Source organism: Gracilinanus agilis, chromosome 3 (assembly GCF_016433145.1).
Source record: "Gracilinanus agilis isolate LMUSP501 chromosome 3, AgileGrace, whole genome shotgun sequence".
Classification (NCBI taxonomy): Eukaryota; Metazoa; Chordata; class Mammalia; order Didelphimorphia; family Didelphidae; genus Gracilinanus; species Gracilinanus agilis.
The window spans coordinates 217,563,225-217,578,948 of NC_058132.1; the positions used below are offsets into that span (position 1 = coordinate 217,563,225).

The 15,724-nt window shown below is 38.7% G+C and overlaps 1 protein-coding gene across 1 annotated transcript in view; it reads left to right on the plus strand.

The window, feature by feature from the left end:
• HECW2 (HECT, C2 and WW domain containing E3 ubiquitin protein ligase 2) overlaps positions 1-15,724 on the plus strand; it is a 289,847-nt gene that overhangs the window by 253,929 nt on the left and 20,194 nt on the right. Inside the window, exons 21-22 of the mRNA XM_044669680.1 lie at positions 10,711-10,863; positions 13,709-13,807. Coding sequence (XP_044525615.1) covers positions 10,711-10,863; positions 13,709-13,807 — 252 coding nt within the window. The remainder of the gene's footprint in view (positions 1-10,710; positions 10,864-13,708; positions 13,808-15,724) is intronic.

Consider the following 15,724-nt stretch of genomic DNA (forward strand, 5'->3'; position numbering starts at 1 on the left):
AGGGAGGGAAGGGTTTATATATTTGATTGTCCATGGTCTTTAATTATGTGCAGTGGTGTGTTAGGTAAAAAGCATTACACCATCTAGGCAAGGCCAATTTTGCCTTTACTGGTTGAAATCCTACTAGCCCACTAAGAGATCCTTGTTAACAAGGTTTCTTGGGCCCTCTCCCTAATTAGCTCCACCTCCAGTTTTTCTGTTTTCTTGGGAGAGGCAGGAAGCCATCCAAAATACCCACCTGACATAAACAAATGTATCAAACCTTTATGACTCTTTAGTGAGTAAGCATCTAGAGATAAGGATTAGGCAATAAAGATGTCCAAGACTCCCACACAGTTGAAGACTCTTGCAGCAAGACAGACACAACAGTTGAGAAGTTCCCATCTTTGAAGGTGCCATTTCCCATCGCTGTTCTTCACCAGCCTCCTCAGTTCCATTGTTACATTCAAACACCTTCAGGTGTGAGGATGCACTTAGAGATCCCAGGCTACCCATTATGGGAACCTTGACTAGAAGGCATGTTGGAAAATCTGAGAGCATCTTCTATCAGCTGGTGTCCATTTGTGTGGTTTCAAAGCCCAAATTTAGGGACATCTGCCTACTCCTCGGGTGCTGAACGTGTTCACTCTGCGATAGTTACTTCTTTGGCTCTATGGTGGGGCAGTGTTCCGTGTAGATTTTTTTTCCTTGCCTTTTATCTTTATCATTCCAGTGAATGACTTGATTCTTCGACTTTTCCCCCCTACTACTATTATACAATCGCCCTTCTGTGATTGGACTGAACGTATCTATTAAAGGACAGCCAACGATATAGAAATGTAAAAATATTAGCACAGAAGCTAAATGGTTGGAGCCTCATTAACGTTAATGACCAGAATTCCCAAAGCGTTGTCTGGTGCTCATTAAGGTGGCTGGGAGACTCAGGTGTGCCGGGGAAAAATGAAGAAATCTCTTTGGCCTTAACACAGCTATGCATAGGATGTGAAGTATGTTCTGCCCCAACCAGTGAGGGGAGAATCAATTCCCTTCCTGATACCCCAGTTTCCTTCCTACACGACTTTATCTGCTGCAGGGCATTATTGTGTCAGAATGAATTTTAAGCATGGAGTTGTGGTGCAAAGAGTCTTAGCAGGCCATAAGTGAGAAACAGTGTAGAACAGTGGAAAGGGGAACCAGATTTGAAGTAAAAAACTCTGGATTCAATTTCTGCCCCTCTCACTAACTTTGGGACTCTGGGAAACTCCTTTCACTCTTGTGGACCTCCGTTTCCTTATCTTTGAGGATCTTATATAAAATATAAAACATATATATATATATACATGTATATATATATAATATAAAATCTTACATTATCACTATGAGTGGTGGATGTATTGGCCTTAGAAGGTCCTCTCCAGCTCTAAGTCTAGGATCCTATGTTCCACTGTGCCCCCAGCCTGGAAGAGAACACATTATTGTAATGTTTGATTACCCCAGAGCAGCTTTCCTGTAAACTGAACGCACAGCCTTCATCTCCACCAGCAATGCCAGAGTGAGCGGGTTTGGCACCCTTTCTTTGAATAAACATCGTTGATCTCTCCTTTCCCAGTTCCCAGTCATTCTGTTTTTCTAGGAATACAGTTTTGGTTGACCCACAGGGAGCAAGAGGAGCAGGAGAGTTTATAGAAGCTTTAATTCTCCCAGCCACAGTGTGCTGTTCCCAGGACTTGCTTTGGCCTATCCACCAGCAGTACAAACTTATATGAACAAGACCAGCTGATTTTATGACCTCACCCTGAAACAGCTGCAAGTGGAAGGAGATCCTGTTGACATCACTCTAGTATTATGCTGGAGTCTCTTTCTTAGCTACATACTTAATCATGGTCTTAAAGAGAAGTAGAATTGAGGAACAAATAAAAAGTTGAAGCAACAGGTTGCTACGGCTATTCCTGGGAGGGAAAATAGGAACAACTTAAAATTAATAATTTATTTGTACTTTTCCCTAATGTATTAAATAACAAATAAGAGATCATTAGTCTCATTTTGGTTTACATTAGCAATACAAGTTGATTTCTGCTGAAGTAAGAAAGGCAAACCAGAAGTATTTACCATTTGCTATCACTTGTGCTGTGCCCTTTAGAAATGTTCCCTTTTAATGCTTTGAAAACCTTAAATATGTGCATCATTTTATTCCACATTCCATATGTATCTGCAATGATAAAAAGCTTGAAATTCCTGCAGATCTAGTTTCTGATAAAAATTTAACAGAATTTTGTAATGGAATCAGGAAAAATTTTTTTCATGTCCAGTTTTTGTTCGGTGTATCCCAAAAGTCTTAATGCAGTTTTAAGCTTAAAATTGATATTAAATCCCGCCAAACTGTGGTTGTCTTTTGCTATTCTCTCTACTGGTGCAGAACAAAAATGATTCCTCAGTACCTTCTTGTCCTCTATAATTCTCATCCATCCAAGACTTTCTAGAAATTTTCTTTGTGCCAAAGGGACCTAAGTATACCATCAAGGCTGATTCTTTTGACAGTTTACATCTTGTACCATATATCATCACCAAGAAAATACTGGTGTTAGCATGAGAGGTTTTTGTGGCAACAAGCTGCTTGGAACCAATCATTCAAAACAGTACGAATTTTCTCAAATGCACATTACAGCCTAAACTTATCGTCCTATAGCTTTGTACTCAGCACTCTGTCTGTCTGCAATGTCCAGTCTATGCTATATGCATGTATAAATAAACATGTACACATCCAGCATGTGAATGTGCTGATAGACAAGCTCAGTGGACTTCATAGATCGGCCACTTGATATCATCTAGACTTGAGATGTCCAACACAAAGTGACAAGACTCCTCCAGTTTTGTCAGCAACCTAAATCAAATTAGAATGTAATTGGGAAATGTTTGATAAAAACAAATAAAAATGCAAAACAACATAATGTCAGTTTGGAGTTTCTCAAGACTGTTTTGCAACCAGACATTCATTTCTGCATAAGTTTGACCCTGCTGATCCAGACAATATACATTTTTCATCTATTTTGTTTTCTTTTGTTTTTTTTTTTTAATAAAGATGGTTGAGCTGTTGTCTTTTAAAGGTACCAAGAATTGCCTGAGGAATGTCTTGATATGTGAATGGAGCATTTGGAGAGTGAGGTACTCTTCTGTTTGGGCTTTGTACAAGATATCTAGCAACAAGGTGGCTCATTGTGTAGAGCAGTGGGCCTGGAGTCAGGAAGACATAAGTTCAAATCCAGAACTTACTGGCTGTGTGATCCTGGGCAAGTCATTTAACTTCCATTTGTCTTAATCCACTGGAGAAGAAAATGGCAAAGCACTCCATTATCTTCACCAAGAAAAGCCTGTGGACAATATAGTTCACAGGGTCATAAAGAGTCAGACACAACTGAATAAGAAGATATCTTCCATTACCTTGGGGAATACCTTAGGCCAGTGATGGGCAAACTATGGCCAGCAGGCCAGATGCAGCCCCCTGAAATGTTCTATCTGGCTTCCCGATATTATTCCTAATCTAACAAATACAATGAGTAGGATATGATACAATGAAACTTTGAAAGAGTTGCCTTAGAAATAGACTGACAGATGAGCATTTCCTTTCCTTTGGCCCCCTCTTTAAAAAGTTTGTCCATCACTGCCTTAGGAAATAGGAGTGGTGACTCTGGAATTATAAAAAGAACGTGCAAATTTAAAGTAGTCCCCGCTTCCTGGAAGCTCCACAATTATAAGCTTATTGGTCAATAAGATGGTCACATTTTTTTCTTTTTTTTCCTTGCCTTTCTCCATCTCCTCTCACTCCAGATTTATTTTAATAGTATTAGATTTTAGTTCAAATGAGTACTCAATTATCTGTTGGAAACATTCCTTCTGGGTTTTTATTGACATCACTGGCCCTGCTGAACTAAAATGTTTGAATTATGGGTCACATAAATGATATGCCCAAGAAAGAAAACTGAACATGGAGTCAGGAAAACCTGAGTTCAAATCCTACCTTAGACACAAGCTGTTTTACCCTGGGGAAGTTATTTAAACTCTCTGTGCCTTAGTCTCTTCATCTCTAAAAGAAGGGGCATGGACATGATGACCTAAGACAACAATGACTACACAGCTCCTATATAGCATTTCAAGATTTGCAAAGTATATTTTTCAAATACAACCTGGGCAGGTAAGAACTTTTATCATCCCCATTTTGTCTCAGCTTTAAAGCTATGCTCCTATGAACCTGTCATCTTATAGGATCTGTAATTTTGTAGGATACGAGGCCGTCAAGTACAGAAAGAAAAGATGAAATAATGTTTCTTAGCCAGCTTAGGTATGAATCAGAAAGTCTTCCAAGAATGAGCAAACTGTCCTTTAAGCTGGTCTTTGGTATCAGGATAATGAATTGTAGTTCATTCTCATGATATGGAAATCAAAGGAGGATTGAGGCAAGATAAATGACTGGAAAATGTATAATCTGCCCTTTGCAGAATAGCTCCAATAGGTTTTTCAGTTGAGATAATGCAAATTCCCAGAGCATTACAGATGTTCATGTTTAAATGAAATCACAGAAATGCCTCCTGAATTGGCAAGAATGTTTAGATTTTAAGTACCATCACTAAGGCTCCTTTCATGCTCTTTAGTAAGAGATCCACTAGATTGGCAGTTAAGTTCTAGGCTTTAGTCCAAATTCTGTTACTTACCTCTTGAATAATCTTGGGGGCTGAATTTATTGTCAGGAAGACCTGAATTCATGTCCTACTTCAGAGACTACTTCTGTGGTCGTGGGTAAGTCATCTCTCTGTTTCCTCATCTGTAAAATGAAAGGGAGGGAATGGATGATCTCTAAAGCCATTTCTAGTTCTATCATACATGATGACCTAATTAGCTTATTTTTTAACCCTGTTGCCTGGTTTCTCAGAGAAGAGAAAGTAGAAATCTGACTTGATCATAGTTGGAAGTTTTTTTTTTTTCATGCCACTAAAATTCCCATTCAACTCAACATGGTTGGCCGTCTTTGCCAGGGAGCAAAGGGGAACTGGTATTATGCAGTGGCTCAGAACTAAATCATCTTGACAGAACATGATGGGAAAATGTGTATTATGCTGGCCTTCTCTCAGGCTCCCACAAGCATATCAGCGGCTGCTTTGTGCTCACAAACAGTGAAATGCCGCATGTTCTTCCAATTTATTATTTTCTTTGGAAGTAAAGTTTGCAAATTATACCTAAGAGAGTCAAGGATGTGTTTGTGTGGAAAGGCAGAGAAGGTAGCTTGTGGTCTTCTACTACTACACGCTGGATGAGCCCTTACCTTCTGAAAACCCTGAAGCAACAAAGGTGTGAAAGTCTGGAAAAGGAGCATCTCTTTTCACCTCCCTCTTTTCCCTGTTATGACCAACCCTGTAAAAAGGTGCCTTTCTTTAAGATGAAGAATGAATTCATTATTACTCATATATAATCAGATGATGTCAGTCACTCAGCTTGCAAAGCCATGTTTCGAACCGGGAGAGGATGTGTGCAAATAATTTTAGTTATTTTAGTTAGGGGCTTTCAGAGCAGTCGGAGTCCTGGCCACATTTCATTCTGTGCTCCTCCCCACAAGATGGGTCAAAGAGTGCATCTCAAGAGGAAGAGAAACTGGAATTTCTTTCTAACACTTACAAAATGAAGTGTAATCCTTCATGGTAAGCCCAGACTGTCTCTGATAATCCAGAATCAGTGTTTTTAGTATTTATGGATGCTATTAGCTCACACGTATATGGCAGTGGATAGTTTATAAAATACTGTTGCCAGACAACCGTGGGAAACATTAGTGTTAAGTGTGATTGGCCCCACTTTAAAGATGTGAAAGGTGAGATTTGTAAAGGTTAAGAGACTTGACAACAGTCACATGTGTGGTAAAGGGTTAAAGTATAAGAGTCAGGAAGACCTTATCTAATCCCAGACACTTACTAGCTGTGGGACCCTGGTGTGAAAGTCATTTAACTAACCCTGTCTGCCTCAGTTTCTTCATCTGTAATAATAGCATCTATCCGGGGGCAGCTGGGTGGCTTAGTGGATTGAGAGTCAGGCCTAGAGATGGGAGGTCCTAGGTTCAAATCTGGCCTCAGACACTTCCTAGCTGTGTGATCCTGGGCAAGTCACTTGACCCCCATTGTCTAGCTCTTACCACTCTTCTGCCTTGGAGCCAATGCACAGTATTGGCTCCAAGACAGAAGGTAAGGGTTTAAAAAAAATTTTTTTTAAATTAAAAAGAATAATAGCGTCTATCCCTTATGGTTAGTATGAGGATAACATAAGTTAATATTTGCAAGGTGCAGTGTAAACCATAAAATACTATTATCATACCATGCTGAACATTCCATATTAATCATTTCTTATAAGTGTTATTATTCATAATAATAGAAGTAGGCAGTATGGCCAAATGTAGAAAACTAGACTTGGGGGTTTTCCTCAATTTCTAGGTCTTCTTCAAGCTTGGGTTTGAATTCTGCCTCGGATACTTACTACCTGTATCACTGTAGGCAAGTCACCTCTCAGCGTGGACCTCAGTGTCCTCAGGAGGTGGACACAATAACCTCTTGCAGTCATACATCTATCAGCTATCTGATCAGCTATTAATGATAGCTGATGTTTATATCACACTCACGTTTGTGAGGCGCTTCACATAAATTATACCATTTAATCCTCAGGACGTCTCTCAGTTTCCTCATCTATAAAGGAAGAGGGCAAACTAGGAGGGTCCAGTACTTAGCACAGTGCATAGCATGCAGTAAATGCTTCATTAATGTTTGGCTCCAACACTCCTTACTGTTCTGAGGCTGTGATCTTAAGAATGAATCTAGGATCACAGCTTTCCAAAGAAATTAGGCAGTGCTGGTATTATTATCCCCATTTTTCCACGTGAAGGAACCAAGGCTCTGAGAGGTCACAAAGAGACAGTATCAGAGGCAAGAGGCAAACCTGTTTCATCTGACCCAGGGACTGGTCCTTGTTCCATTGTCCCACACTATCTCTCCTAAGAAAAATCTATGAAATCCCACTCTAATCCCCTTTAGCACTATTGCTTTTGAACCAAGAAATGATAGGCTGACTTACTATTTTCTCCAATATTTATATTGGCTAAAGGTTTCTACCCAGCAGATGCTCAAATAATCCAAACCTCACTGAGGAAAGATGAATGTTTCTGCCTTCTCAGCTCTGGTTTGGTACTATTGGGTCTTGACCCTGGCTTGCTAACATCTAACAGCAACCCTTATTTGTTAACCCAAAGGCACAGGAGCCTGCTAGGCTTTCTTTCTTAAATGATTCAGTAATTAACATCTTGCTTTTAAAAGGAGACAAACTGACTGCAATGTGTCTCCAAACTCACACACAGGTCTGCTAAAGAACTATCTTTCTATCTTAAACTGTCATCCAGGAAATGACTCAAATTTTTGTTAACGTCATTTCCTTTGCATTTAGCACATGGATGTTCCATTTTCAGTGATTCTTAGTTGGGGGGGAAAAAAAGCCTCAGCTCATACCGGAGCCCTCACAGTCTGTGTGGTATGTCAAACAGCATAGTACTACAGTGATGTGAGGCAAATGCCTGCATAACGCTTCCCAGAACTTAAACCACACTGCTACCATAGGACATCTGCATTTGGATACTGAAATGCTCCTCGTTGCAGCTGTTGTGTGGCTACATGCCTGCCATAACGAGCTTCTGAATTTCTGTGCCAAGGTTTTAGCTGTGGAACCAACCCGACTGGCAGAACAGGAATGCAACAAATGATCCATCTGATATGAGTCATATTAACTCTTTGTATAAAAGATACTGTTGAGAATGCTAGAAATAGCTGCTCTGACATGTTTTGTTCAGTTAAATAGATTGTTCTTCCAACTGCTCGTAAGTTCTGTCAAGATTTAGGATGTAAAACACAATTAAGCACCACGTGTTTATAAACTGTTGACCTTAGTACAAATCTGTAACTGTAATTCCGGAATTAAAGGATGGGTAGATGAAAACCTGCTCCATGAAGAAGGGTGGTTCATCTCGGTTGAACTGTTGATGGTTAGGTTGGTTCTCTCTGGGAAAAATCTGTTCCTTTTTATTTTGCCGCATCTTATGCTCAGCCACATTGCACTCTGACCACAGTAAAGAGGCAGAAGAGACAGGCCCGTCTCTGCCTAAGAATGACAGTGTTTTCAGCATTTTAAAGAGTTTCTCTGAGTGCTACAAAGCACTAGACTTTTAAAGCCTATTCCAGTTAGAAGATTTCTGCAAGATATTTATTATTTGCTTTCTCTTCTTGGGGCAGTAATGAGTAGCATAAACACCTCATACTGCTGGGCTCATATAGCTCCTCAAGGAAAATTGCAGTCCCACTCACTCATTCATTGCTTTGTTCAGCCAACATTTTTTAAGCACCTACCTACTTACTCTATGGGATACTCTGTAAGACTCCTAATAAAAATGCAAATGATACTCTTGCTTTTTTCTTCAGAAAGCAACACAAATTTCCGTGGAGCAAAGAGCAATGAGCTAGTCATTTTTTGGAATTAATGTGACAGCTAAATTTTAAGCAGGAAATAAATGGCTTCGCTTTACATGTTATCCTCCCAATGTGCAAAGACAATGCTGTATGAATATTTGTGGTTTTTATGCATTTGCTTCGTGTTCAGCTCTCTATGTCTTGTATATGATGTCTCAAGATTCTATCTGTTGAACTCACCTTTATGTGTAGTTTCCAAAGCAACATCACACATCAAGACTTAATCGAGAAAGTACATTACATGCTATTTATATTATTCAAATGGATATGTGCAAATAATTTTAGGTTGGGGATTTCAAAGTAGACTCCTGGCCACATTTCATTCTGTACTGATCCCTCGTAGATGAGTCCTCTGTGGGTTCTCTTTATTTGATGATTTTTTTGCATGCTTTTAAATTTTTTTTCTTGAAATAATCCAAACCAAGAGATGAAGGCATATAATAAATAAAATAAATGAAGTGAATTCTATTTGTCTTCCACTCATCTTCCTACCATGGGTCTTCCCCCTCCCTAGTTTTGCCAAAGTGAATTTCTAAATGAGGCTTCTGTCTACTTTTTAAGTGGTGCCATATCTGACTTCTTAGCTGATGTTTATGTATCTGAATTTTCATTTCTTTCCCTCCAATCCTAGAAATTCAGCCATAGAAGACTGGTTATTTCACTCAGACCATTATGATTACTTCAGTGTACCCCTTTGATCTCATCAATGTGACCCCAAGCCTCCCAGTATCTTCTCTTAAACTTCACTTTGATGCTGCCTTCTTCATCTGTAGATGTTCTATTACAATGTTATGGATCAAGTTCAAGATCTCATCCTCTACTTCAAAAACACATATTGGGCAACCTAGGACTTCCTCATCTTCCTTGTCTCTTTCTATTCCCCAGGCTATCTTCAGCCTTGTCTCCTCTAATTTGCTTTAAACCTTAATCACTTGAATCCAAACATTCCGGTTCTGCTTTGATCATCTTCTCAGGGTTTCCTTCATCTCTGAAATTCCCATTTGGCCATTTATCAAGTCCTTTCTCATCCTCCAGTCAAGGAGGCAGTACATGGTGAAAGAAGTGCTTTATTCTATAGTGGGTGGGAAGTTTCTGAAATGTAGCATAGGGTAGTAGAAACCACACTGGAGTTGAAGTTGCCAGACTTCAGGCTAAATTTTGATTCTGCCACTCTTTCTATCTATATTCCCTTTGGCAAGTCATTCCCTACCTGAAACAGAATTTTCTCATCTATTAAAATAAGCAGTTTGGACTAGATCATCTCTGATGTCCCTTCCAGCTCTAAATCTCTGGTCCTAGAAATCCAAGTGTCCCAGGATGCCCTTCTAGAATAATTGAAGAGCAGCTGGAAATCCTCCTTACCACCACCTTTTCTAAACAAACAACTTCCATGACCTCATTTCTTTGCCCATTACTCACTACTCCTTATCATATACTTTATTAACTTTAATTTTTCACATACTCCAACAGATCCAAGACTTTATTGGCATGCTCCCTCTGCACATGTAGATCACAATTCTGCCACACCATCTCTTCCTGAGAAATGTCCATCACAGGAGGTCCTTCCCCATATGCTTGGAAATCCTTTTCTAATTCTCTTAATTTCTTGGAGACACCAGGATAGCATGAAAGCTATCTATTGTCTTTAGTGCTCATTCCCCACCTGGCCAGGGCCATTTTCTAATGATACCATCTTTATTTTTTTATTCTATCTATGGTTATTTTTTATTTTAACATATTCCATGTTATTCATTTTTATAAGTGAATAATCATTTAAAACCAAAACTCCAAAACAAAAATCCAAATAAGTGAAAAATTACATGCTTTCATTTGCATTCTGACTTCAACAGTTTTTTCTTTGACATCTTCTTGATGAATATATTTTACTATCAAAGAGCTTCTGTACATAATATTAATGAAATTATAAATGTGCTGTTTCTCTTGTGTATTTAACACTTCTTTCTGTTTTCCATATCTTTTATATCTATCTGCACCATTGTTTTCAAGTTCAGTATTTAAGAACTAGAAGGGCAACTGTTTAGTGTGTCTTTTGTAGATCTTGAGAGAGTACCTTGACTTGCTTTGTGTCCCTTCATGGATAAATGTGTCTTGGTGATGATGAACTCTATAAAATACTCTTACTACATATAGCATTGGGGGAAACACACTAATCATTTGTTTGTTTTTATAGGCTGGATTACAGTGGACCTTCTAGAGAGTTTTTCTTCCTGGTATCCAGAGAACTCTTTAATCCATATTATGGCTTATTTGAATATTCAGCTAATGATACATACACAGTACAAATAAGTCCCATGTCTGCTTTTGTAGACAATCACCATGAATGGTAAGGTGGTGGGTTTTTTAAAATTGTACTTTCCTTTAATGTTTTCTTTCTAGGACTAGTTTCTGCACATATTCTGATTTTGTTCAAGTACAGATAACCACTTTAATTCTTGACCATAATTTTGCTTAGAAATCTCTTGAATATTTTATGACTGATTTTGAATATATAGTCTCCAACATGTTGAATAATTACTTTTTTCATCAGTTGATTTGATAGGACGCAGATCAAACATATTGTCTCTTGTTACATGTTGCCATGTTACAAATGTGGCAAGCTTCCCAGGCTAGCCCACCAAAACTCATTTATTACCTAGTTGGCATAGTACAAAAATTGGAAGCAGCATGGTTTGGTGGATGGGATTAGCCTGGGAATCAAGAAGAGGGTTTTTTTTAAGGTTTTCCTTTTAATATGCCATGAATTACCTTGATTGTTTGTCTTTTTTTTTTATTTTGTCTATTTCCAAAGTTTTATATCTTACCAGCTTCCATTTCCCAGCTCTCCCAATAGATTTTTCCCCTTTTGTTCTAATGGAAGAGTTCCATTTCTGACATTTATTGACTCTGTGACCCTAGATAAGTTATCTATTATCTCTGTTCTTCCTGGTAATTCTCTAAGACTATATGTTGCAAAGTAGGGGCCAGTTTGCATTGGCAGAGGAAATTTTTCACTGCAAGTTCACTATACTGATGAAATCACAGGTCTTATAAAAAAAAGTACAACTGCTGCCACTTAGTTTTTCTGTACTTCCTCACCCTTAAGGACAGGGAGTACTTTAGGAAGATTAGCCCCAGATGGAATCTCCAGGGCAGCATTTGAGGAAGTGTCTGACAGCTGGGGGATAGAGGTGGTCTAGCATCTAGAGCTGTGGCTGTCAATAATCAATAAGCATTTATTAAGTGCCTGCTATATGTCAGGCACTATGTTGTTATGCTCCTGAGATTAAAAATAGGCAAAAGACAGTACCTTCCCTCAGGGATCTTACAAATTAATGGCCAGGCAAAGTAGCAATAAAGCAGAGACATTAGCAACTCTTCATCTGGCTAAGTAAGCGACCAGGGGAGAGAAGATTCTAGACATAGAAGAGATGGTCCAAGATTGGCAAGAGGGGCACCAGTAAAAAAAAAAGTCATTAACAATGGAAAAGAGGGGGCGTCTGGGGAGCTCAGTGGATTGAGAACCATGTCTAGAGATGGGAGGTTCTAGGTTCAAATCTGCTCTCAGATGCTTCCTAGTTGTATGACCCTGGACAAGTCACTTAACCCTTATTGCTTATCCCTTACCACTCTTCTGCCTTGTAACCAATATATAGTATTGATTCTGAGACAGAAGGTAAGGGATTAAATTTTTTTTTTACATAACGGAAAAGAATGTCAATGGAATGATTAGTCATATGATTGTTTATTTGTAAATCCAGGATTTATAAATTGAGAAGAGACTACCTACTGATTTTTATTAAGATCTTTAAGAGAAACTAATATATTTTTATGAGAATTTCAAATGAAGCTCTACTTAAATCGCATTAAAACATTTTTTCCCAAATCTATTCACATAGACATTAAAATTTTCAAAGCACCTATTTTTAAGGGTGCCTATTTGTTTTATGTAGCAGATAGTTTGCTCAGTGGATATAGCACTGGGCCTGGAGGCAGGAAGTCCTGAGTTCAAATTCAACCTCAGACATTTACTAACTGTGTAATCGTGGGCAAGCTATTTAACCTCTGTTTGCCTTAGTCTACTGGAGAAGGAAATGGCAAACCATTTCAATATCTTTGCCAAGAAAATGCAATTCATTGGGTCAAGAAGAGTCAGACAGGACTGAACAACAACAATTTGTTTTATTATTGGGTGCAAGTGAGTAAATATTTCATTCATATACTGAGAAGTTGTTCATGTTCTCCAATTTTTGCCAATATCTTGAGGACAAATCCAATTTTGGTTTAGAGATTAACATGCCCCGTTATCATCCCAACTCCATTGTAGTCACCATTTGAAATGCAGTCAGTGGTATATAACAGATATTTATTTGGTGGGAGAATCTAACTTTGGTGGAAGAAACAAAAACTATAATTCCCAGACAAACTATAGTTCTCAGCATGGCTCACATCAGCTGCTGCTCAAGAGATTGGCTTAGGGAAGCCACTGAATTCAGCTTTAGAAGCATCATGACTCTTGAAATAGAGAAATGTAGGGGGATACATTTCAGCCAAGTAGGTGAGTAATATCAGTTATATTCAAGAAAGTTTCCAAAATGAATCAGAATAAATTGTGCCTTAAGATGTTTAGAAAATGGTACATTGTCTGTGGGAAATCCCAAAAACTTCCACAGCCAGAGATTTTCATTGCCCTGCAGGTTGGGAGGATAACCATCCCAGTCAGAGGAAGAGGAGGGAGAGAGAAAAAAAAGGGGGGAGTTCTGAAAGGTAAACTATTTAGTTGTATCCAAAAGTACAATATAATTTACACTACAAAATTTGGGGCTGTTTAAAACAGACAACATTTATATAGCACTCGTTTTGAGCCAGAAAATGTGCTAAGCACTTTACAGTCAGTATTTCATTTTGATCTTCACAACAGCCCTGGGAGGTAGGTGCTATTATTATCCTCACTTTACAGATGAGGAAACTGAGGCAAAGAGAGGTGAGTGACCAGGGTCACTCTTAGTAAGTGTCCGAGGCCACATAATGAACTCAGGGCTTCCTGACACCAGGTCCAGCACTCTGTCCACTGCACTATCTAGCTACCCAGACACCATAGGACATGTATGCCTTGTGGCCATGTAGAGCCATTTATTTGATAATAAACTAACCCTGGTCATGTGAACTGTTTCCCACTTTTTTTTGTTCAGGTTCAGGTTTAGTGGTCGAATCCTTGGCCTTGCATTGATACACCAGTATTTGTTAGATGCCTTCTTCACACGACCATTTTATAAGGCCCTTCTCAGAATGTGAGTAAAAGTGTTTTTATTATTCTTTTAATCAGCATGGAAAAAGTACAGTATTTGCCTTTATTTGAAATGGAAAATTCCCATTGTCAAAGTCAGTGTTTCTCTATCTGCTATCTATCTTCATTGTACTGTTGTTTTTATAGCTGTACAAATTTTCTGAAACTAAATAAGTTTTGAAGCTTTGTTTATTTGTTCGTCCATATTCTCTTTTTCTCCCCTTTTATTTCTGGATTGCCTACAAAATATTAGTTTTTCTATCTTCTGAACCATTTTATCTTTCTCATACTTGGTAACATGTGTTTCTTCAAAACAATTGTACTTCAAATGCAGCTTTGGAATGCTTATGGCATTAATTCAGATTATTAATAGAATAGTTGTGGGTTAGCCTTTATGACTCACAGAGTCCTCTTCCCTTTGAGATGGATTTTATATTCACACTGATGCAAACTTTAAATTACTCTTGGCTCATTTCTCATCATCCATGGCCCTTTGTATGTTGTTGGGATGCCCTGCTTGCTCAAAGCTATCCCTTTGTGAAAAGGAAAATTTAGATTTATGGAGGGAGGTGCAAATAAAACTTCCATGGGAATTTTCAGTACTATTATAAAAAAGAAAGACTGCAGCTAGCAATCTTTCAGTGGAGCAAACAGCTGGTTCCGTCCTATAATAAGCAGTACATTGCAAGGCCAAGCACAAGTAGGCAGGATTTTATTCTATCTCTGGGGCAAGAAAAAACAAAGTAAGGAGATCCTCACAGAAATACAGCTACCCATATTCCTTTCCACCCATGACCATCAATTCTATCTCTATGCCAACCAGTTTCCTCTCTGTCTTCTTCAAAGTGAGTCTCTGACACTCCAAGGTTTTCCAAAGAACAAAGAAAGGGGGGACACCCTGGAAAAATGCTCTATTACCCAAAAGAAAAATATAGTTTTGAAGGATAATCAAGACATAGTATTTTCTTCTCTCCTTCTGACTTTTTATCATGAAAGATGGGCTGGCATTTCCAGAAGCAATATGAAGCATTGCTTATTTATTATTCCTCTCAAACATCCTTCAGGCTAGCCAAGCCCTCCATCTTCCGTCTCAGTGTTTGAAGACCACTCATTCCTTACTCCTACCACTTAGTCTCCTTCAGAGCTTGGCTCAGGCTTCACCTCCCGTATAAGGCCTTTCCTGATTTTGCCAATAACAAATACCTCTTCTTTTCCCAAAATCATGCATGTTGCCCATCACCCCTTGTCCCATAAGATATAAACTGCTCGAAAATAGAGACTTTTATTTTTTGTCTTTTTTTTTAATTCCCAGGGGCTAGCACATTGTGGGCACTTAATAAATGTTATTTGATTACTTGGTTTTTATTCTAGCTATTTATCTGCCCTAATTGTTTTATTACTACGATTCACTTTCCATATTCCAAACTCATTGCCCTTTAGATAGACTTGGTCCAGCTCTTAATCCCTCTATAAGCTGAGAGATCTGTATTTTCAGGCTGTGTGACCTAATGGCAACAACACTGGCCTAGACATTAGGGAACCAGGATTTTGGTTGAGATTCACTTTTAAGTATCTCTGGGACAAAGAAGGTAGGCGGTAGAGTGGATAAAGCACTGCATCTGGAGTCCAGAGGACATAAATTTAAATTTGACCTCAGAGAGTTACTAGCTGTGTGACCCTGGGTAAATCACTTAACCCCATTTACTTCAGTTTCTTCCTCTGTAAAATGAGCTGGAGCACGAAATGGCAAACTCCTCCAGTGTCTCTTCCAAGAAAACTCCAAATTGGGTCACAAAGATTTGGACACAATTGAACAACAACATCTGTGAGGCAGAGCACTTCGCTGAACCATCCTAGACCTCAGTCTCTTCATCTATAACATGCAGGCATTGAAATGGATGATCTCTATGGTCTTGTCTAT